Source organism: Poecile atricapillus, chromosome 1 (genome assembly GCF_030490865.1).
Source record: "Poecile atricapillus isolate bPoeAtr1 chromosome 1, bPoeAtr1.hap1, whole genome shotgun sequence".
Classification (NCBI taxonomy): domain Eukaryota; kingdom Metazoa; phylum Chordata; class Aves; order Passeriformes; family Paridae; genus Poecile; species Poecile atricapillus.
In genome coordinates, this window is record NC_081249.1 from 82,512,318 (window position 1) to 82,538,175 (window position 25,858).

The following is a 25,858-nucleotide window of genomic DNA, read 5'->3' on the forward strand; positions in this document are numbered from 1 at the left end:
AGGTCAGGTATGACTTCGGAGTCAGCTGTGTTTTCCCTCAGCACAGAGGCATTCCTGCTCAAGGGAGCACCTGTGCTGTGGCACTGCTTGGTGAAGGGCAGCCACTCCTCTCCCCTCATCCAAGCAGTTGAAATTTCTATCAGGAAAGTCAACAAGTCTGGACAAGCACACAAACTGCTTTTAGTCAATCTATGCTGACTATTCCAATTACCTTCTGGGCCCTTAAGTGCCTGGAAAACGTGTTAAGTATTTCAGCTTTTTCTACATTATCTGTCACTACATTGACTTCTCTCCTATTTATCACCTTTTTACTTCCTCAAGTTTTACCTTAATTTTTAAAGTAGCACACATCTGCAGAATCATTTTTGCTTTCCTTTATGACACTTGAGGGTAAGTCTTAGCTCAAATCAATCAGTCTTCTAATTTTGTCACTAAGCAGTCAAGCAATGCTTGTCTATATTTTGGATTTTAGGCCACCAGAAAGCTCTTTGCTCAGCCATGAACACCTTCTGCTGAGCCCCCCTCCTTTCTGCTCAACAAGATGGTTCCTTCCTGAGTTCTCAGTAAGTTTTATTTAGAAACCATCCATCTTTCATGGGCCCTATGTTTCTGTGGCAGCATCCCAAGAGATTTTGCTAAGCAACTCTCCAAAAAGGTTGAAGTCTGCTTTTCTGAAATCTCAAGTCATAACTTGCTGACTATCTATCCAGACTTCCTTTGAATCAAGAACTAAGCTAAGTCATGGTCACTCTGATCCCAGCTGTTATTTATCACCACCTTTGCCACAAATCCTGTTTCTCCCCTCTAGCAGTATCAGGGACTGACCAGGAACACAATCAATGAATCCCCTGCACTGACTGCACAAAAATTTAATCTCACTAAAAACTAAAACAAGCAGTGTCTTACCATGTGAACTGGTAGAATTATTTGACATACATTTTTTATCTGGTTTTGATCCCACATTCTACTAACGTGAACTTCTGTTATTTTATTTCATTTAAAAGGTGATAATTGCTGTAAAAAATACAGGAAGCCAAAGTTTCCATTCTAAATGAATTTAAAATAAATCCAGAAAAAATAAGAAGTAAAATATGCCCATCACTGATTGTATTTTGTACCAACAATACACACAACTTAAAAACATTCAGTAATTAAGAGACAACATTTAGCTTCATTAAAATTTATGGCTGAAGATGCTTTGTTATTTTTCTATCCCTTAGGCTATTTTTTATATAGACTGAATTTTTTTCAGGCACAGATTCACTATCAGACCAAAAGATACAAATTTGTATCAACTGAAGCACTTATTTTTGTTAGTAAAAATAGATATATTTAGGTAAAAAAAAAAAAACAAAAAACCCTTAGAACTGGAATGAACAACAAAAAAAAATACAAAACCAAAAAGCAGGAGGAAATGGGAAAAATTAGTTGAATCATGTAAGCTTTACTGATAGATTCATTATCACAAGCAAGTTAAAGGGAAACTTGTCATCTGCCTCACTCAAATCACTTGGACAGAGAATTCCAATATTGCAAAAGCCTTTTTTAGTGGAGAAGTTACTGTTCCAAATATATTTAGCTGGCACAAATGAAAATATGCTCAAAGTGTTGCAAGACTGCATGGGTAATAAATTTCCTTATGTGAGCACAATGTAAATTAGCCCTGTAAACCTATTACAGCAAGAACCAGGTAGTTTTAATGGAGAGCACTGCAGTAGTTGGCAAACATTTTAATTATAAAACATTATGTGAGAAAACCTAATTGTAAATGCTGCAATCAAGGCGTCTATAGGTTTTACTAAAGTTATCAATATGATAATTGAATTCCCAAAAGATTTTCTGAATTGGTCAGCAACAAAGACTTCCCAAACATCATCTCATTTTAATGGCAGATCCATCAGCAATCCTATGGCATTGAACAGAAAGAGTGCATTCACTATTCTGAGTTTATAGCTGTGGAAATGACTGTGAGAATTAACTGCTGCATTTCACTAGTCCCACTTGAATCAATAGGCAATAATTAGACACATGAACCGTATTAAAAAAAAAAATCTCAGCAGCATTTAAGGGTTAAATGGTTTGGTTTTTAAGGTCAGAGCTTCTTAGTCATTCTAGTCAGAGAAGAAAACTGGTCTTTGGTTCTTGCTTGGGTGTCTCTCAAATGTGTGTGCATGTCCAGTGAGGAAATGCAATGGCAAGAGTCATTTGTCTTATGACTGTATTTGTTTTCTCTTTGTGCATTTGTTTCCTGATGTAGCATATTGACTATTTTCACTAATAAAATGAAGCTCAAATAGACTCCTCCTTTTCAATAGGTCAGATTTAACACTTGCTCAGAAATATGAGATTTCCATCTGCTTTGTGCTGCGGCATTCAGAGCCTGCTCCCGTCACTTGACACCCTTACTGCTGCTGGTGCCACACGCCTGTCACAGATCATGCTCCTAGAGTCAGCAGCTCCTGTCGATAGTGCCAGTGACACAGGAAGATTTTAGATATCAGCCCTTGATTAGGCAACACATTAATTTGGAAATCCAGACAGGAAAAAGAACACAGGAGTGAAGTATTTCACACAATAAAAAGAACTTCTCTGGGCATTCATTTTTTTCCCTACAAATAATATAAAGTGGACGCTGGTGTGAATACCTTGGAGAAGAAACAGACTGCCAGTATTTCATTTTTCTCTCAGGAGCTAAACCAGCACAACTAACTTGCTTAAACACATTCTAAAAATATCAGCATACAAATGCATCTTTCTTCCTAAGGAGAAAAAAAAAAAAAGGTCAGAAGGATATCCTAATTAATTTCAATACATATCCTGCATGGTTCTTTGCAGGCTTTCTACTGGATATCTGCTAAACTATTGGGCTAAGAGTGTCACTGCCTTCCCTTCTATAACTATTTCTTCTTTACTTTTTTTTTTTAGAGGTAACTAGAATGATAAAATCAGCTACATGAACACAAAGAAACAGGACTAACAATACTTCTTTGTCACCTTACAAACCTTCTGTTTAAATGGTCTTTTCATTGCCAGGACAGCTTATCTCCTTTTTTAGAATTAATCCCTTCACTTTCTGTGACTTCGTTATGTCCTTAGCTATTATTTACTTTTAAGGGTGCAATTTTTTTGCTGTTTTTAAACTTTTCTAACTCTTTCTTGGCAATAGTTGTGCTGACATCTCATAATGGAAGAGAATTCAGCCCTACAAGCTAATTTACAAAGCCTTCATCACTGCAACACAGGTATTTTAATATTGGTATTCTCCCTATACAGAGGTATTTGAGAAATTATGAGATCACTATTAGATCAGGTAAAAACACTGGTGCAGACTTAATGAACTCAATGTTTTAACTATTAATTAAAAATGTAACTTCTTGGAACCATTCAAAGGAAGTCCATTCTAACTGAATGTCTCATAAGTTGAAGGAAATAAATTTCAGCTTTGCATTCTCAATCAAAACAAAAGATAAACTCTTTTAACCTAGACAGGGAAGAAAGGTGTGGTTTTCCACACATTTATGTCCTGATTAAACACTGTATCATGATTTAGTTACTCTGAATCTGTCTGATCCAACAAGTTAAGCAGCTTGAGATAGTAATCACATGAAACAAGAAAAATGAAATGCAAATTAGTGGGTTATGAAGCTGATGAATACGAAAGTGGATGAGATTCTTTCACTTGTAAGACACAGCAAGTCAGGTTAGAGGATCAGAACAGCCCCCTCCTAGCCCCCCAAAAAATAATTTCTCATTTTCTGTGGCATTAGACATTATAATGAGAGCTCATTTTCCACACTGAACAACTTCTGTCTTCTAGGTGAATGGTAGCGCTCTTCAAAAAAAAGATAAATACACACTGTCTCATCAGTGACATTCAGTGTTCATCTAAAACAAGGCATAAAAGAATCCTCCCAGCCTTTTCCTATGTGTCTCTTCTACCTTGAAATTAACTACACAGATACAATTCTGCTACTGTACTTCCACATAGTAGTCACAATTCTTTGGGGATTATTTAAAAAAAAATAAAAATAAAAAGGCTGAATAAAAAGGAACAGTATACTGTATTCTGTTTGAGATGCACTGAGTGCTTATGTCCTTTACATCTGCATGAAAGGCAACAAATAAAGAGAAGAATCTGACCTGGTGTAGTCGTCCTCCACAAGCATGTGCTTTGGAATGGGTGAGTATCTTCCTGGTGAGATAGGGGCCAGGGATGCCTTGTACTCTAAAGTGCCATTGTTTCCAGAAGACAGTATGTGATTTTCCATTGGTGGAGAATAAGCTGATGGTTAAAAATGAACATTTCTAGTCAGCAACTTTCATGTATCATTAGATGTCACAAGAACATAATTTTTTTTATTTAAGTACCAAGAATATGTTCAATGCTGTAAATACAGTCAAAACAAATAATCCTAGCTTGAGAGAGCTTAATATATAACAAGAAAGAATTAACAGCTGGAGTTTCCCTGAAAATAGTAGTAATAATAATAATAATAATAATTGTAATAATAAAAACAGTAACAGAAATGCTGGGTTATTTGCATGGATTCACTCTTTAGAGGATCTTTAGTTCCTGAAGAGGAAGCCTGAATAGGTCTCCTGTTTGGGAGACAGGAAACTTTCTTCACTTAGGACTAACTTGCAGAAGGAAAAGCAATTAGGAAAGGATGAGATTAAAACACTCTTTTTGGCTCCAGTGCAGTAACGGGAGTAATATACTAAGAACTCAATGCAGGATAAGAGCAGGAATTTTATGTGTGGCAAGAATAATGTACATTACACATTCAAATTATACATTCAAAGCTGTGATCTACTAGAAGTGCCCAAAACAGCAATATGATCTAAATTTCAGTATCAACATAGATGGTATTTAGACCACGGTAAATCTGTATACTTGAAATAGAAAATGGATGCAAATCTCTTACATATTAATGATTAAAGTTGCAGTACTGTGTTGTCTGTTTATATACTGGGTTTGCAGGTTTTGTTGTTTGTGTGCTTTTTGCTATTCTGAAGTTATCTGGGACATTTATGACTGGAGAGATGCAGTAATAGTTGTATTCTATCTCTACTTAATTGAATTAGAAAAAGAAATGATAAAAGATAAAAAGCAATGTTACATGCTTCTGCAGTGATCTGTGATTAATTTTATCATGAGAGGAAGACAACTAAACTTTCTAGTATTAGTTTCAGTCTTTTTTTCAGATGCTGAGATACAGAATGCTTCAAAGCAAAATCTCTCTACAGGGAGAGGCCATTATGCATTCTGAAATACTCTGAACATGTAGGTATAATGAAAGGTTCCCTGAGGATAAATGAATCTGTATGAACCAACAGCTTGGGAAGGGCTACTGCAAATCTTTTCAACCTTTACTCTCCCACTGGAATTGTTTCTGTCTTCTCATATGCTGCTGATCTATAATGTGACATAATAAACCACACTGTTTTAGAACTGCAAAATCATTATTTTGAAAGTATTATAAAGCTGGAGATTGGATAGGGACATTTAGCATTTTTACTTCCTGGGCTTTGCTAAGATCCAGACCAGGCTGCTACTGAACAACATGATTGCCATCTGTCGTAACATTTGCTAACTAAACAGGCATCCTCAGCACGGCTGAGCATACCACTGACATGCGTGCTACAAAAGCTTCCCTTCTGTTTTCATGGAGCAGACTGAATAAGGAGGATTTGGGATATTTAGCTTTTCCCTCAACTTTGTCAGTCCACAGTAGCAACACTGCAAAAGTGCAGAAAAATTTAAATCCTTAGCATTCAGCACCCTCTAAATTTCCCCACCCTTAGTTTGCTTTAAGTGCCCACAGAATTATTAGCAGGAAATCAAGATGGGTATGAATCGACTGCTGAAGTTCTTGTCAAAAATTGCATTTCCATCCAGTTGTTAGATGGTGCAGCTGGTCCCTGTTGGGGATCAAGGCAGACAAGTTTTTAATGAACAACTAATGAAGAAGGGAGTTTTCAACAATGAACTCTTTAGAGTAATGGGCACCAGTAGTACAGAGAGTGCTGCTGAAATGTTAAGATTGCTGTGAATGACAAGGGAATGGAAATGCTTGGATATGGACACCAGGAGGACTGGCAGGAGGGTTATAAAATTATGGCATGTATCAAAAAAGCTAGCTTCATCAATAAATCATCAATACTCAGTATAATTACATGCAACTTGCCAGGAAAGCCTACACCCAAATTAAAACAAATATTCAAGCCATTAAGAGATGGGGGTGATAAAGACTAGGTAGGAGCCTAGGACACTCAGAGCAGGAGACAGCATTGATGTGAGTAAATCCTAAAGCCGTGCATAGTAGGGACAGATGGCAGAGACAGAAGATCCTTACTGCTGTCATCTCCTTAAGAATACAAAAAGCACTCCAGCAAGGAGGCTGTCAACATAAAATCTATATATATATGGTAAGGACTCCACAGCCAGCCACCAACCCTTGTACATGGTCACCTCAGGGAGTCCTGGGGATGCACCTGGATGCACATCTTTCTACCTAAGTGCTGGACATGAGCCTAGTTGTTTTTGAGTGCATAGATATGATGACCTGATTGAAATCACTTTGTTTTAAAATGAGGACATCTTCTCTTCCTATGGGATACTTCAGTGAGTTTTACCATATTATTTAAACAGATTTTACTACAACAGAGTGTACATTGAATGCAAGGACAAATGAGGCCTTGGTCCTCTGAAAAAAAAAAAAAAAAGCCAGATGAACATATATAAAGTTGATGGATAAACTGAGAATAAAGCGAAGTGGACCAATGATTTATGAATTCTTCACTATGAGAGTAATGAAGCACTGGAACAGAGAAGCCATGGATATGCCATCCCTGGAAGTGCTCAAGGCCAGGCTGGATGTGGCTCTGAACAACACCCTGGTTTAGTGGAAGGTGTCCCTCTCCATGGCAGGGGGACTTTTTTGTCTTTGAGGTACCTTTCAACCCAAACAGGTCTGTAACTTCAAGAATTGAATATCCACAGAAAAAAGTAAAGTTTTGTAAGTAGAGCAGTGATTTTTACATTCCAGTAAAATATTTTATTCATATATGAGATATATTTGCCTCAGGCTTCTACTGCTTTTGTACAAGATGGTTTGCTGCTTGTTCCAATTTTTCAGTGGTCAGAGTACTCCAGGCTACAAATCTAATCATATTTCAAAATGCATTTGCATATACTTATTGCTGCAATCTTCACAAGAGTATACAGTTCAGTCTGATCACCTGCACAATGGCTACTTGGAACCAGCACAGCCATAAATCTTTTACATTGCTACTTTTGCAATTATTTACTTTAAATTATTTATTTTATTAATTTTAAAATTATTATTTGCAATATTTGTTGAGTGCAGCATACTTGGGTGGCAATAAACATTTCATTTTTGTAGCCTTCCAAGCTGTTTCATAAACCTTAATGGGGTACTTTGAACAAGCTATGAAAAAATACAATCATAAGACAAACTCAAATATCTCTTGTAAAGGAAGTCACAGAAGTCACTTACAGTGAGTAATATCTGGTGGGCCATATGGATCTGTCATGTAAATGGTAGTGGGCTTTCCAACTTTCAGATACACTACATCTGATGTGTTCTTCAGTATCGCTACTGCCTCTTCATGGGTAACTTCTTCCAAACTGTAATTATTTACCTTAAAGGAGAAATCAGAAAGGTGAGTTGAAATGCAGAAATAGACACAAAGATGAAACATCCTTGAAGTTTTCAAAATATCTGGAACATTGCTGTAAATGAAGAGCATTAAAAATTATATAGAAGCAATACTGCTGCAGGGCAGAAAACACTGTTTTCCTAGCACATGAATATTCAAAGACTGATGTAGCAATATTGATACACAAAATCAAAATGAGTCAAGAAGGCACTTGTTTTTGCCATTAGAAAAGTCCTTTGTGATGTTCTGCTACTTCTATAATCACCAATATAAAACTGTATTTAATTATAAGTTAATAGCACCATATCGGTTACAGAAACTGTCTACATTATTTGACCTAACAAAATAAACTTCTTAATTCATCTCTCAGCCTCCAGAGCTGGGACCTCAGAAATACCCAACTCACCCAAATCTTTCCATCACTGATACAACATTGATCCTTGAAATAAGGAGAGGTAAAAAATGGCATATAGAATACCTAGGAGGTGCAGGAATTGAAAAAAAGGCCGTTCAGGATGGGGAAAAGGTATTTTTCATTGTGAAAGTTTGTCTGTTTTCTAGAAGCACAGGAAAAAGACATTGGAAAAATAAGATAATGTAGTATTAGTTCTATGCTTTTTTTTTAGAAAAGAAAAACACTTAAGCAAGGATAAGAGTAGAAGACTACAGATAAACTAGGGAGGGAAATGGTGGCAATAAGCTTTGCCTATTTATGCTTTACTCCCACAGAAAGAAAATCAAAAGAAAAATATCAGAAGTGGTTTATTGTAGAGGCACATGAAATTTATTCACATATAAATCCTCTGTATTCACAGAATGTCAATAATAGGTTTTCCTCCTATAAACAGAGCCATAAATGTTCCCTGCCACAAAAATGTATAAACCTCCTGGAGGTAGAAATTATAGGATAGGGGAAAAAAGTAAAGGGTGTAGATCCAGGTTTCAGGCATGTGGCACAAGACAAGAGAAATAACAGAACCACAGAACATCTTGAGTTGGAAGGGACCCATAAGGATCATTGAGTCCAACTCCCTGCTCCTTGCAGTGAACGAAACTGAACCATGTGACTGAAAGCATTGTCCATCCACTCCTTGAACTCTGGCAGGCTTGGTGCTCTGACCACATCCCTGGGGAGCCTGTTTCAATGACCTACATTTCACAGTGAATGTTGCATATGAAATATTTTGCTGTCATTTAAATTGCCATACTGCAACTTCCACAGTTACTGCAAGGATTCCTTTTAAGGATTATGCAAGACTGAAGCAGAATTCCCTCCTCACTATAGTATAACATAACAGTAAATGTCAGGAAAAAATATACTCTTTCTAGGGAATTTAGTATCAATAAACTATAAGAAACCTGAATGTGACAATAAGCAACTGCCAAAGGGTTTGGCAACTGGAAAGAAATCCAGCTATTATGAATCACTGGAGGACTCTTCATATCCAGACAATTTCATCAGCACCAAGAAAAAATAATTGCTATTGGACAGTATGGCTGAATGTATAGATTCTGTCTTCCTTTTTTGGTCTTTTTCCTTGTATAATTCTCAGGCTTGGTTTTAAGGGTAATTAAAAGAGACAATGGCAGGTACATTATGATAATTTGACATGAAGAGCAGTGATACAGCCTAACACCTTCCTAACAGAAAGGAGCTGCTGACAGGGTATGCTGCATTTTGACAGGTCTTCTATTTAAATAACAAATCTTATACCTAATTTCTATAAATTCCTGTATCTTTCTTTGTTATGTTATGTTGAAGAGCAGTAACTTACATATACCTTTAATAAATAAATATCTTAAATTAATAGGCTGGCAGAAAGAATAAGTGGCTGAAATTATGCCTTTCTTGTTTATGTATTTCAAAACTGCCAAACACTTCAGATTCACACATTTTAAAAACATGACCATAAGGTTATCCTTTACCTCTTCCCCTTCCCACGCTGTCTGTTCATTGTATCTACCTTCTTGTGTTTCATCCTAAGTTTTTTTTGAAGTAGAAAAATCTCACATAACCTCACCCACTATACAGCTGCTTTAAAAAAATGTTCTTAGTCAAAAAAAGACACAAAACCAAGTATTTTAGAACTGTCTGGATTTTTGACTTTTCAGTCATTTTAGAAGTGAATAAAACCAATTATGACACAAATTGACTTGATGCAACTTATTTCCCAAGGTGTTGGTTTTCGGTTTTTCTTTTCAGTAATCTAGCTGATAAAAATCCAGTACAAGATACTTGGATGTCACAGTTGTGCAATAAAAAGGCAAAAGTAATTTTAGAAAGAGAAAGTAAAGTATGATACATAGAAAACATATTTGATACGGCAGGACCTGCATCTTCTCTCTGACAATAATGTTATGGGACAGGTGTTTTACCAACACTGTAAAAATTACTGAAATCTGGAAGAAAAGTTAAGGAGTTCAAGCAATTCTAAACTAAGATTTAATATCTATGCAGTTCAGCATTATGTTTATAAAAGACCCTAGAGCTCATAGCAAAGTTTATGTAAAATCATTTTGTCCTGAACTGTTCAGTTCTCAGTGAACAAAGAAATAAAGAAAGACTCAATGTACATCATGAGAAAACAAACAAAGAAACTTGTTGATTTATTCACAAAAACTAAGATCCTCAGTGATGCCCTAAGGTCTCTTTGAAGTGGGAGCTGTTTGAGAAGGAGATCAGATCACCTTCCTTAGTCACGTGCCAACATCAGCTTAGACTTGCACCTCTAGGTTTCCTTCAGAAGGCAGTCCTTGCTTTGGATCTACAACTCCTATTAATAATCCTATGTGCATCTATCAAAATATTTTCTACTTTTTAACCATAAAGCAATGATAGCAAGTAAAGACATCTGTATGTATTCTGATATACAAAAAACTTGAATATTTAGAAGAATTCTATTGTTCAGCTGCCCCCTAGATATTATTGCAAGATGACTATAGTATGTAATTTTTTTCATAAGGGAATCTCTGGACATTAAAACATTGTATAGAGATGATAACAATAGGAAATATGATATTGTAGTCAACTTTTATGTTGAGATTTATACCAAGAGAAACTATTTATGGAGCTATTTCTTCCATAAAAGATGTCTATCTTAACAGAATTGTAAGTTCTAAATCTGGCTTTTTCAGTGGTTTGGCCCAATAAATGCATCATAGCAAAGCTTTACTTCCACCTGTAAGGATAACCTTACATATTTTAGCATATAGCTTGCAAAAAAAGGGTTGAGTTAGAGCTAAAGATTGGGAGATGCACACAAAGGAAAAAAATGAAAGTGTATACAGCATGCAATCCTCTGAGAGACTGAATTTTAGTGCAGAAGGGCCGACTTAATTCTGAGTGGGTAGAATGGGTACTGCATGGTAACTTTCTGGATCTAAGAAGCCAATTTAAGTAGCAATTAATTAAAGGGGAAAAAAAAAACCCTTAAGGCAAATGCTGAAGAAGATATTCATCTGAGTGGTCAGTTTAGTCACAAAGTTTTATATTTGAGACAAAAAATGCTGTGACAGGAGCTAAATGATAAGAGTCAGAAAGAAAAAAGGCATGGAATAAGTAGGGCTTTTCGAATAGGAAAAATTCCATGCAGTGGAAATTTAAAAATGCAAACAGCATCTGAAGAAAAAAAATAAGAGGGCTTTTTCTTTAAATAGAAAGTATGTGAAAAAAAGTATAAGAAAAATATACTTCTACTTATAGAAAGTATAAGGCATACTGATAGCATGAGAAACAAATGAGGGAAAGAAATAAAAGAGCAGTAGAGAAGGAAATTAAAGATACAAGTCCAATCAAAGAAGCTATTTGAATGATAGGGGAAATCAATAAGAAATGATGCCAAAGATATATAAAAAGACTGGGGTGGGTTGTTTTTGTTTTATTTTCTTTTTTTTCCTAAATAGGACAATCAGGGCAATGAAGTATAAACCTAAGCAAGAATGTTTTATTTGGAAGTTTTCCTAGATTCATTCTGAAAATCAAAAGCCCCAAAAAGCAGTTAGAAAAGCTTAGAATCCCCAAAATGACTGTACAAGTGCTCTAAAGAATAATTTTATTCAGAACAATATAAACTGATATGAGAATAAGAGTTTCAGAGGAATAAGTCTGTCTTATTTAATTTTCTTTTTTTAAAGGGGATTTGTTCATTTCCTCTATTGATTTAGGGCAAAAAAAATTTGATTCACTCAGTGAATGAGACAAAGGGGTGATCATTACCTTACCAGTGGTAATGTTTGCTTTTCTGTAATATTCGACTTCATTCAGACAGTGCATTTTCCTGGGTGAACATTTGCCAGTAAACACCTTCAACCTGCCAGCTGTAAGTCTAGAATGCTGATGGCCATTTTCAAAACTCACTCACTTAAAAGGCTTCAAAGAGCTAAATGCTTTCCAGTGCTGAAGACTAAGCATTTGTATGAAGGATATAAATCTGTTTGCATTAACTAAACACTTACAATCCCATGGACTCGTGAGTTTTGTTGCACAAGTTCTGGGCTGTTTTCTAAAAGACAGCCACAAAGACAGCCAAAATCACTTTAAAAAAAACACCTCTGATCAGAACCAAATGCTAATCTAGATGCAGCTTGAATTACATGCTCTGATGTTATGCACTTTAATACATATGTGATCCTGCATTCATACACAATCTGAAAGAAACAAACACTGGAGGAGACCCTATAAGGAACACATCAACAATTGCACAATCACAACCCCACTGCAGTCCTATGAAATTACTAGTAAATAACACTTCTTTCAGGAAGGAAGCATAAATTTCTGAAAAAGAAAATTACTCCTGTTCCTTCCTCCTGTTTTCTTCAAGAAAACAGAATCAAATTAAATCTCTTGTTATATACAATCACTGATCTCTATGACTAAATGGGCCAAGAAGCAACAGGATACGACTCAAACATGCAAGGGTATTCTGGCTATTAGTTTTAGTAAAGCTAATAGCTATAAAAAGGTATATATTAACTTAAATTTTCCTTTAAACCCTAATGGTTTTAGTATTTTCCCTGAAAAATACCATGCTTCCAGCAATTAGTGTTACATACTAGTAAAAAACTACTAGGAGTTTTATACTGATTTCTCATTTATTCATTCTGTAGATAAAAAACTTGTCCAAAGTAAGATGATGGTATGAGATTAAAAAAAAGTAATTATTATCTGAGCTGTAATAACTGAGATAATTTTTCAGCTTTTCCTGATGATCATTAGCAGTGACCTTGAAGAGTTGAGATGTGTATCATGCTTGGAGATGACACTCCATTTCACTGTTGAGATTCTTGAAGGCAGGGCTGCCATATTCTGGAAGAAGGGCCTGAAGATGACTTTATGATGTTCAGCAGGAAGAAACAGTAAATCCTGCCCCTGGCACAAGCTAAGTCCCATCAATAGCACAGGCTGGGCACTGACAGCCTGGCAGCATCTCTATGGAAAAGTGCTTGGGGCTGCTGGTGGATGGCAAGCTGGGCATGAGCCAGCTATGCGTCCTGGCAGCAAAGAGGAGAACAGCATCCTGGGCTGGATGAGCAGGAACAGAGGCTGGAGAATGAGCAAAGGATTTTTCCCCAATAGTTCACACTCGTTAGCCTGTACCTGGAAACTGTGTTGGGTTTTGGTTCTTGCACTACAGGAAAAAGGACATAAGGAGCAAATTGAGAGGTATGCTGCTGGGATGGTTGGGGATGGAGCAGCGACCTACTGAGGAGAAAATGGGGCACCTTGGCAATTTCGGACAGGAGAAGGGGTTCCTCTGAAGACAACTAATAACAGACCCCCAGTGCTTATAGTAAGATCATCTAGGCAAAGCTGAGCTTTTAAGAGTCACATGTGGTAACAGAATGAGTGACAACAGGAAGATGTTGAAAGAAGAGAGGGCAAACAGGTTATCAGAACTACCTTCCTCTGGAGGACAGCTGAGCTGTGGAACAGATTTCCTAGAAAGGCTCTGCAACCTCCATCCTTGGAGGCTTTTGAGATGCAACTGGATAAATCCCTGAGCAACCCTGGCCCAATACTGACCCTGAATTACCATGGTGGTCTGTGATGCTCTGTAAGTGGTTTACTTTTGCTCCTTTCCACTGCAGAGAGAAGCCGAGGCACCCACTGTGGTGGAATTCTCACTGCTGGCGGCATTACCACCAGCAGAAGGAGACATTACCACAGGCATTACCACCAGAACACAATGAGGGAGTATTCTTCTCCTAGCTGAAAGTCTTCAGAGAAGAGCTCTGGTCTGTGCCTTTCATATATACCTAGAAAAACCATTAACTTTTTGGTTTAAACTCTCATGCTTTCACCAGTAATTTTCCAAACAGGTACCTGAGGGTTATCATACAATGGAGCATTTTCCTGTGCAAGTGCTTAGGTTAGTAAGTCTTAGTGCATGCTTAGTGCCACAGAAACATAACTGCATAACATGCCCTTGTATAGGTTTCACAATAATCACAATGTATTATTTACATAATACATCTTCTGAAATGCTTAACACACTGTGTGCAATCTGCATTTAATAACAGTAGGGTCATCAAGCTGCAAAATGCCCAGATGGCCTCTTCTTGTCTTACATTTCAATATTAGTTTTTATTTTGCATCTTCATTTTCATTACATCTTAAATTTATATTAATTTGATTTGCACTTTCTTTAGGATCTGAAAGCATTTCACACAAAATTATCAGAACACTGATATAAAAATTAAAAAAGCTCCCCAGCAGCTGCTGAGAATTCCAGAAGGATGATAAGTTCTTTAAAATTCTATAGAGAATGATGGAAAAAAACAAACATGAAGAAAGGATGCACTACTGAGAAGTAAAAAACAAAGAAGAGGAACTGTTCAAATGTATAATCAATGAGAAATAAGTGAGGCATAGGAATGACTGTATAGAAGACAAGGGTAATATTGTGTTGAAACACTGCCAAAAGAAAGTAATTAATTTTTTCTCTCACTATTCATAAAGGAACATGAAGTTAATGCCATGAACTGGCAGATAATTCACAAATTAGGATTGAAAAATACTGAAGGTACAGAAGTTATGAACAAATCAGGGTGTCCCGCTGGAGAGAATCAAGAAACATGTCTGCAATCTGCATGAATTTTAGAAACAGATTTTGATTGCATAAAGCTATCTCCAAACACTTAATGATTAAGTTATACAAAGAGTAAGATGACTAGTATTTGTTTATGCCACAGTGAAAAGCTTGGTCTGGAAGTACATGACTAGAGGAGAGCAGTACTTGGAATGATTTTTTTTTTCTCAATATCCATGCAGTGATAAAAGGAGACAACACTTAGTAAAGAAACAGTCCAGACTGAACAGAAATAAGAACAAAGACATCAAACATAATGCAAATGACCTTTGCTCATTTTGAGAATTATAAACTTGTCACAATGAAGAAACATCTATATGACTGCAGTGAATCACATCTGAAAAGAATTAATTTATTCACAGTGGTATATAAAATATTTCTATTTAAATTAATTCTGGTGGAATTACACAGGAGAGGGTGAATGTCGGGGGTTTGCATCTATTTGATTCCTTTTTTTTTTTTTTTTTATATATATGTGTACTAATGTGAATTGGAAGAAATTGAGAGTAACATAGCAAAAAATTGCAGATAACACAAAAACTGCAAGGAATTTTCGTCAGGGTAAAAAGCAACAACTGAACAGAAACAGATTTGCAACAAGTTGCAAAATAACTAAATTGCAATTTCGGCAAATAAAAATACACATTTCTGCACCAAAATAAGCCAAAACTTCATTATCCAACAGCAATTTGAATTTCACTATGCTGAGATTGTGCAAAGAAAAAACGCCAAAGAAATTGTGAGTCCTAGTTTCATTTCACTCTGCTTCTGCTCACACCTGTTGATCCTTAAGCTGTTTTATCTATCCATTTGTGTTAATTAAAAAAGACAAAGAGCCACCAACCCAGCAACCAAGTGCCCTTCCAGTTCTGTTTAGTAGTCTGTATAAATTAATGGTCATTTTCATATGTGACTGGAACACAGTGTCCCTAGCCAAATAAAGAAAACCTCAATTAGGCACAGCTTCACAGGCAGCAAAAAAGGTCGAGGCAATTTTTTACTGCTTAAATATCACATCACAAAACAGTGTGCAGTACAAACTTTTTCCATTGCATTTATTAAAAAAAATATTTCTCTACCTGCTGAAATCTATGCAAATGCACTGACATGAATACAACTTGACATAGATTAACTTGTGCTGATTTACCAGGGTCAGGATTTTCCCCTCAATGTTGGATTAAACAAACTCTATGACCGGGAAAGCATTATTGATAAGAAACAATGAACCAGCATGGCACATAGCAGGAAGCATCAGAATACACTTCCTCGAGGAAAAATTTGGAAAATGTTTGGGGTTTTTTTTAACATCTATATGGAACATATACATAACAGGTACAGGTACTGAAATGTAGGTTGTAGTCCACTGACAGTTGTTACATGGGAGTCACTGGCATGTTTTGAGATCTTTCAATTTGCTTACAACAAACAGTAGAATCAGTACTACCTTATCAAACAGTTTGTCTAAAATCTTTCAAGTTTTATGGTGCATTTTGCCTTGTTGTTTATGTGCATAATACATTTATTCTCTTCTCCATAAAAGGTTTGTCAAAGTAATATAATACACTGCCTTCATAAAACATTAGTTTTCCAGAGGAATGCTATTTTTTTTTTTAACTTCAGTCTCAGAAATATATTAAGAAAAAAGGGAAAAATGAGGATGATGGAAATATAATTAGTATAACCGCAGCTTCGGTTACCTCCAGAAAGATGTACGGTGAATGAAAGTCCTTATATGAAACAAATAAATGGGATTTACATTTGTCATACTTACCATAAGAAGTCTATCTCCAACCTGCAATCTCCCATCTTTTTGTGCTGCTCCCCCATCGATAATCTTGGTGACATAAATGCTGTTGTCCCCAGGGATGTGTTGGTTCCCCACCCCTCCTGCAATACTGAATCCTAGACCTGGAAAATATTGTAAACAAATCATTAGCAATACAATATAAAATATGAAAGAGAAGAGGAAGAGTAGCGTATACAATGTAAGCTTTGAGTGATTTTTACAGAAATACAAATAACATACTCTTTCACTTTCCCTGAAAGGTCAGGGACAGGACTAAGGTAAGGAAATTCTTTCCCATTTACAATTACAGAAAGGTGGAGAAAAAAATAATTGAACCAGTGATGGTTCTATACACCCTTCTCATTGGGGCCCAGTGCAGCCTACATCAAGTTATAGCTCAGCTTTCCATGACCAGCATTAAAACACTGAAACTTGGAGTTTATTTTGTTAAATATTGCTATAAAATGCATCACCATCTATCAGAACAAAATGGAAGGTGTTCTGATTGTCCACACAATTTGAAAAATACTTGGAGATGTCTAGCACACATTTTGCAAGTCCATGTAGTACCACAGTGATGAGTGAAAGTAAAAGAGAAAAGGTGTAGATGTTTGAGTTAAAGTGTGGGTTTTTTCTAGGACACAAATCTGTGGCTATGGATACATAAAGTAAGAAAGCAATAATCCTTTGTAAATATGTAACTTCTATTCAGTGATCTGTGAAATTCCTAGATAAACACTCATAGACTCAAAATTTGGAACAATGTCAGTTATACATGCCAATATGATTCAAGAAAAGGAAGGTAAAATAAATAGATGTTGTGGGGAAGAAAAAAAGACATTTTTCTCCTTTTGTTGTATTTCTTATCCTCTGACAGATTGCACATACAAGCAAATCATTGATTTAATTTTTAGAAACATTTTTATCTCTCAATCAAAGAAAAGACAGAAATTACTATACTTGATTTCCATAAAAATTAACTTCATACAGCTGATTTTTCAGAGAACTTCCATCTGAACAGAGAAGCTGTTTCTGACAATAATCTGCTTAGATAAATGCTCCAACTAGGGATTTCTCTTTTAGCTGTACAGAAAAACAGTTATATCTATTTAGAGAGTAATCACTGGTTTTATCTATGAAATCTATGCTGTTCACTCACTCCTAAAAGAAACATGTTGGTAATTGCTGTAGCCTGAGCAGTAAAATGCAGTCGTAAAAAGTGAGTTGCCTGAAATCTGGCATTTCATCACAAACTCAAAAGGGAGACTGGGCAATAAAAATTAAAGGACAGTGTATATTTAATACACACAACATTTTTAGCAGCTATATGAGTACCGATATAAGGGGGGTTTTGAGTGAATTAAATATTTTAGTTTTTTTCCCCCACATTATTTTCATTGGGTCATTATTTTAGCTTCACAAAGATGTGTGGTCAGATACCAAAATGGACTACTTAATGGATAGTGACACACCAGTAAATTACAAAAATAAACCTTTGAATTTATATCTCAAATTGAAACACTATTTAGTTAATTGACTATTAACAACACACATGAAGCTAATTCAGAAGTATGGGGTAATTAAAATAAAGCTTTATTGAATTTCCAGCTAAAGCTGGCAATCACTCCTACTATTTAAGTGCTACTGTCTCTACAAGATAAAAAGACAAAGATTTTTTCATCAGGGAAGATTTTTTTCTTAGGACTGCTAACAAAGAAAAGATATTCTAATAAAACATTAATAATGGAAACTTTCTTTGAAAGAGTTATGGGCAAGGAACAATGATTGAATAATATTTCTTAGTGACATAATTATAATCAATTTCATCTAAACCCCATCTGTATAGACTTCTACCAGTAAAGATCTGAGAGCATTCCACAATGCTGGTAGGAGCAAACGAGTGGGCTAGACCTCAGCCAGAGCGCTTTCTTCAGCTCCACTGCTCACCTGGGGCATGACCTTGGGAAGATTAGGTTGTGGTGCATTTCGATCCCCTCCTCTCCCCTTTATTGACTCTGTATGCGTGTAAAGGGTGAGGTCATTTCTGCACAAACAACTGGTCTGCACTTCGCACAAAGTGGGTCCTAACTCAGCCTCTGAGTTAACTGGTCCTCATGCAATACAAGCAAGTAATTGCCAAGATAATCACCTGAAACTCCTGCATGCAGAGTGAGGTGCTCGGCTTGCTGTTTGCATGCTTGTAGCACAATGGATGTATGAAAGCGTAAAAACCAGAGTACTAACACAGGCTACTCCCCTTAGAAAAGTGAAGCTTACAATAATGAAAGAAGCAACTTTTTCTTCTACAGTCTACATAATACTTAGTTGTGATACAATGTGTGGGGCTACATTATGTTTGTTATCAGGGTCTGACTTGGGCCACCCAAAAAGACAGCAGTGATTATAAGAAGGTTTAAAAGAGCAGAACAAGATGGGGTAATACTGTGGGGAGCAAAGGGAGAGTGGGTAGGAAATAAAACTGAGGAAGAGAAAAATTTTCCAGGTCAATCAATAATGACTTAATTTCAATGCTTAATCATACTTGTCTTCTTAAAAAGATTTCTGAGAAAGAACAGGGAATGGAACAATGGCCCATTTAATTTTATTTAAATTATTTCGGCTAATTGTTAGAGCACATGGAAAGTATACTACACAAAAACTTTTGGGTAAGATTCATATGACCAAAATGACATCAGACAACTATGCTAATCACTTATACTACCTGTACGATAAGTGAAAATTCATTAAGAGCTTTTGAAGTATGATTCATCTCATCTCAGCAAGACATCTTAAAGAGATGAAGTGAATCACACTTTTGGTTTCTGAAAGGCTGGGGTCTGGATGTGGGAAGAGGTGAGTGGGAAGATCAGTGTTATGAAAGTTTACAATTTAGACTGAAGGTGTCTGTTTTAAGACTTCAGAAAGGTTTGTTCAACCCTGGTGGGCATCCTTGATCACTTACTACCTCAGGTTAGTGTTATATCAGATTCTTACTCTGTTTAAAAAGCAGAGAATCATTCAAACAAGTGGGAAGAATGGAACAAGGTATGTTTTCTAAATGGTATTTTTCATTGTTCCATCAAATTAACCCCCCCAAAATAGAAGAGCATATTTAATTTCAGAACCTTTTCCTTGTTAACTCCTTTGGTTAGGAAGACATTTCCATCAGAACACGGAAGATCAGGAGTTGATCTCTTCCTCTTTGGCTGATGTGCAATCTGCTTCACAGAAACAGCTGATCTTGGACAGAGTGTTCAAATTCCTCACAATAGGAACTAGATGGAGGATAAATTCAGAATGGAGTTGAGAAAGAAATGTTTGATGATGATGGTGGTGAGGCACTGGCACAGGTTGCCCTGAAAAGTAGTGGATGCCTCACCCCTGGAAGTGTTCAAGACCAGGCTGAATGAGGCCTTGAGCAATCTGGTCTAGTGAATGACAGGGTTGGTACCTTAAAGAGCCCTTCCAACCCAAACCACTCCGTGTTTCTATGGTTCAGTGAAGAAGAGACTACTTCAAGAGGGAAAAAGAGAGAACTGGATTTAATACTGGTGCACAGCCAAGTCAAACTCAGCTGTGTCCAAAATCACTGAAGAACATTGGCCCATATAAGATTGACTCAATGTGTAAACTATGAAATTTGAGTCAAACCTCATTTCCTTCCATTTCCACTGGATATGTGTTTGTAAAACTCATCTGTATTTAGGTTCCACAAATGCTGATCACTGATCCTGTGAATAACAACATGTAATAATCCAATGAAACAGGAGACTTTACTGGAATCAGAAAGAGGAAAAGGGACAGGGACAAAAGCTATTCCATTAAAACTGGAAACTACAGGAAAAAATGTTGCTATTAATAAGTCAAAGATATTTAGTCATACCTTTTCCTGGGATTATTAGCAAAACCATGTTAAAATACTTGACTATTTAAATCTATTTTTCATTACTTGCCATACCAGATACATGCTTTAAACACACCACTATATTAGTAAAACAATATGTTCTAACTACTTTTCTAGTAAAAGTAGGCTTGGAGACTTGGTATATAATTAATCCAGCAAAGTTGGAAAACTAAAAATAAATAATAATAATAATTAAAAAAAAAAAAATCTCTGTGCAAGACACGGTGGGTGAAATACACTGCAGGCATAGAATTTTGCAGTAACCAGAGAGGGAGCCTAAAAGATCAACTGCAGCTATGTAATGTCAGCCTTCTAATGAGAAGTGAACTTAAGGAAACTCGGCCAGAACCCCAAAAATAGATATTGCATTTTACCATTATCCTATGCAGAGAATATATCAGAAATACAACAGAAATATAATATCAGCAAATGAAATGTGAATGGGGATATGAATGTAAGCACTATAAGAAAGGTTAGAGAAATCATGTGTATTGACAGTTCAAAGCATTTCAAGCAGTAAAAATCAAAATGAGTCATTTCTGTCGGGCCTGCACAGAATGTCTGGACACTGTCAGACCATTGAACAGGTGTCTTGTCAGCAGAAGACCCTGTACCCTGACAGTGGGATGTTGGCAGCAAGATTGCAGCATGTGACATCTGCCATTCTCTTGCCTGTAAGCCCAACAGAGAAGCAGATCACATCAATAAAAATGTCTGTTTACTAAATGAAAAAAAAAAAAAAAGCAAATGAGGAGCCACCTTGTCTAAGACTTAGAGACTGAGAAAAGGAGTATTCAGTATAAAGGACCACCCATAAGAACAGTAGACACCTACAGGGTATATATTTCTCCAAAAATCAGTCAGTCCATCATTGCCAATCAAGAAAATGCCAACAGATGTGGTAAGGGTTTGATGTCTCATGCCCTTGGTGTCACACACTTGTGAGCCAGATCACCTCAGCACATGCACCATGGGGGATGTGGATGAAACAGGGAGTGAATGAAATATATGAAAGGAAAATCATAAATGGTTAACTTATTCAGAGATTTCATGAATAAATGTCGCTACCCCTCCCTATACATTCTCTCATTGCTTTTTGCCACATTTATTTTCTAAAGGTGTGAAACAAACTGATTTGCTCCAGAGCACCGTGTGAATTTAGATTTTAAGAAACTGTTTCATGGAGCAAAACAGAAAGTACCACCAGAAAGGACCCCCAAAAAGTTGCCATACTGAGGCCCTTCGCTGACGCTGCAAGCCTGGCTGCTCTGTGGCGTATGACACGTCTACCATGTTCCTGCAAGTAACTGGGCATGGCTATGAGGAACCCAAGCTGGGGCAGCTCCTGCCTTTCCAAGGGCCAGCCACTTCTAGAACACAGCTGCAAAAGATGTAGCTTGTTAAAACTGTCAAACCTGGAACAATGACGCCCAATTCAGGTTTCTAATTAATCAAATTCCACTTGCAGGGAGGAAAGGAACATGGGTAATACAAAACGCTTTGACTGATGTAATGATTGACTTGTTTTGACAGGTAGCACTGTTATGTCCAGTTTATATGAGTAAACAAACAATAAAAATGTTAATTATAAATGAAGGAGTACCAGGGAATGTGTCCCCATGCCCTTTGCTCAAGCCTCTTGCTGCCAGTTTGAGCTCTCCTGGAGGATGTATATAGCACATGTTACAATAGCACCTCACAACTGTGGACATTTAATACACTTGTTACAGCCGTGACTTATGACTATTGTTCAGTATTGACAGCAGATTACTCTTTTATTTGGTGTATACAAAGAATAAAATACATCACAAAATAAAAATTAAAGTTTGTGTCACAATAATTGTACAGTGTTACAAAGAGGGACCAATCTTCCTCTACAGAGCTCTGACTTTCTTTCTCATTCTATGAATCAGTTCTTGAGAAACTATTAATCCTAAGTATATGAAGTCACTTTATCTCATCTCCTTCATGTTGTAGCAGTAAAGTCAAATATCAATTTATTTGAGTTCTTATAGCATTTCTTATGCCTGATGCATGTGACATCTTATGCCAGAAAGACTTATGTGAACAAAATTCGACTACATTTTGTTCTGTGGATGAAAAAGTCAATCTAAAGTACAGTATGAGTCATAAAACTTTTACTAATATTCATAACATATTTAAAAGCCATATAATTTCATTGCCATTGTTAATTCTTGTTTCACACCCAGCTCCCAGATCACTTCAGGGGACTCCTTTCGTAACTAACAATTGGATAATAGCCTAGACCATGAAGAAGGCCCAAGTCCCTACACATCTAACACAGCATATTGTTATCTGGTGTTCCTTTCTAATGGCCTTGGGTTAAAAACTTCAAGCATCTTCTTTATTGTTTTGACATTTTCTTTCAGAAGTATCTAGTATTTGAGGTTATTTCCCAGTTGATGTCAGATAGAATAAAAATAATGTACAGTGCCACTAGGTAAGAAGAATATTGTCCAAAACCACCTTACACAAAGTGAAAATTATTGCTCCCCTTATACTGTGTGGCATTATATATTCATGCCTTCAGGTATTTATCCAACTGTTTTTACACATTTCCCTTGTTCTTGCCCACAGCTTTTTTTATGGTTACCATTTTCATTAATCCCTACATTCTGGCTCCCAGTGCCTCACCTCTCCATCCTGCTGAAGCAACAGGGATCTCAGAGCTCAGTATAGCCTCTGCTGAGGATCAAACTGAGCTGCACACACAGCACTCCCAACGAGCACGGCCAGCGTGGGCACAAGACATGCCGAGGCTGGATGCTGCTTGGCAGCTGGGATTATACAGCAGGCAAAGAGAATTCTTTTCTTGCAAATTATCACTGATATTTTTCTGCATGGAGAGAGATTTTGGTTGAGGTTTTAGTAGAAATGAAACAGTAAAATTTTTCACCTTATTTGCATGTATTTTTAGATCTGCAAATTCAAGTTTTCGAAGTAAACTGTAATAGTATAGTCAGTTCGAATTTTAACTATTCTTGATTTAATAAAAAGAAAAAAATCACTGACATTTAAAACATTATAGTAACACAAACTTGCTGCACAGACCAGTGCAAGAATGGGCAGAGGTGTGTCCCTGATTCTTGATGAAAACAGAGATATTTATCTCACTGAGATTAAAATGGCTTTAAAACACTGCTGCATATGTACATTCACACTATCACAAAGGGTTCTCTGAAGGACTGAAGGCTTGGAAAAATGGCAGCCAACTAAAACTCAGAGGACAGTCTGTGGTGGTAGCTGCTGTCTGGTGATGGAGGGATGGCAGTCTGATTTCCATATCTTTGATTAAGAATATCTAAGCAGGTTTTCAGCATATGCAGTTTTAGAATTTGGCTACCATGCTGCTAACTACAGCTCCTTATATCAGTTCCAAAACAGCTTCCTGCTGAGATGTCGTGGAAAACCCCTGCCCACCACTGCATTCTCTGAGATTGCTCTTCTGCTGGGGGCAGAGGAATGCAAAGTATTACATCTTCTCTTTGGACACAGCATTCATCAGTGTCATCTGAGACCCATGAAAGTCAGAAACACAAAAGAGTCCAGAGTATGAAAAAACATAATCTGGCTATTTCAGGGATTTTCTTGCTGAGTTACTCAGCTGTAGCCTCAGAAGAAAATATAAACAACTTAAGCTCTTTTCCAATTACTTTTTTATTTTTGCGGTATCAAAATCAAGCATTGCAGCCAAATTTATTAGGTTAAAATATGAAAGAAAGAAATCTTCTCTCAGGAGACAGAGTTATACTCCTTGGCTTAAAAAAATCATTTACATTTCCAGCCAGAAAGGAAATGATGGGAAATTGAGATTATGATGCAAATGTTAGTAAAGCTGCAAGACAGTGACTGCATGCTTAAAAACAATCATGCTGTAGGTATAGTAGATAAAGCACTGGTTTACATGATCATAATAGGAAAGCTAATCTTTCTATAATCTTTCATAAAACCTTAAAAACACATTTATTAAATAACATTGCTATTTGTAGGAATTTGTAAATGAAGTTCTCTAACAAGCAAATGAAAACAATCTCTTCTTTTCTATTGTTCTGCAGTTTAATGTTCTTCTCATTATTATTTTTTGCTTGCATATATTTATCCCTAAAAGTACATTCTCCTCAGATGTAGCAGAAAAGAAAAGAAACAGCAAGTTAGGAAAATATGCTTAGAGCCCCATGAGAACTTGTGTTTATTCTGTATTTTTACATTTATTCAAATTAATTAAGAATAAAATTCCCAGAAAGCACAGAAAATGAGCAGTGGCCTAATTGCATAACAGTAATTCTTAAGAATACTTTATAATTTGACTTGAAAATATCAGGGAATGTTCCTAATTATTCACAATAATCTGACTTTCGAAGCATTAATGAGGATTCCAGTTCACTGAAAATCATATTAAACCACACTGACACAATTTTATCAGTGTAAGTGTAAGAAAAAGAAAATTATTTAATTTTTGACATATACTGACACTCCAAGAATTACAGCAAGGTTCTTTTGGAAATAAACACATCATACACCAAGTCTAAACATTTCATGTTAAGACCAGTCAAATTATGTTTTTAAAAAAGTGAAGATTAGTGTTTTGAAACAGAAAAGTCCAAGATCTGCCATTTAGGAACAGGATTAACTACTTATATCTGAAGTTTTTAAATGCCTTTCTCTTCTCACGTCTCCACATGCCTACAACTGAACTGAATGAATGGTCACTTCCTTTACATGTAGTTTTTTTACATGAAGCTTTTTTATAATTCTGGTGCACCCACAAGGACAAACAATCCTCAGATCCAGAGGCACCATAAAACAGAATTTTTGATCAGGATAGACATCATTGGGCTGGCTGCCTGGTGACAGGATCATTTATATCTTGCAGGGAATAAAGTTAAAGTTAAACACAGCATAAATGGCCTGTATGGCTGAATGTGATACGAAGGAACTGCTGAAGGCTACCCTTTTTTTTCTCTTACTTTTTTTTTTTTTTTTTTTTTTTCCTACATTACCAGCATTTTTCTTGGCAAAAGGTTTTGGGTTTTATTTTGGGTTTTTGCTTTTTTTTAATCCTATCCTCACCTCTGCTCCTTCATTCACTTGGGAAAAAATCAACTGGGCTATACAAGACTTCAGATGAAGAAGACATCCGGGAAAGTGTTCAAAGCCAGGCTGGGCTTTCAGCAACTTGGTCAGATGGAAGGTGTTGCTGCCCATGGGAAGTAGGATGGAATGAAATGATTTTTAGGGTCCCTTCCAGCCCAAACCATTCCATGATTTTAAGCAGCCAGTTGTCCAAATCAGCAGCAAAAAAGCCAAGTGGGAAGTTGCACAGTGCATTTTTAAAATTGTCACATGCTGACCTAAAAACTCACTAATGCCAAAAGA

At 36.4% G+C, this 25,858-nt stretch overlaps 1 protein-coding gene across 1 annotated transcript in view; it reads right to left on the bottom strand.

Moving 5' to 3' along the window:
* DLG2 (discs large MAGUK scaffold protein 2) overlaps positions 1–25,858 on the bottom strand; it is a 420,316-nt gene that overhangs the window by 259,461 nt on the left and 134,997 nt on the right. The window contains exons 6-8 of the mRNA XM_058830779.1: positions 16,543–16,679; positions 7,521–7,665; positions 4,141–4,282 (exon numbers count right to left, since the gene is read on the bottom strand). Of these exons, the coding sequence (XP_058686762.1) occupies positions 4,141–4,282; positions 7,521–7,665; positions 16,543–16,679 (424 nt within the window). The remainder of the gene's footprint in view (positions 1–4,140; positions 4,283–7,520; positions 7,666–16,542; positions 16,680–25,858) is intronic.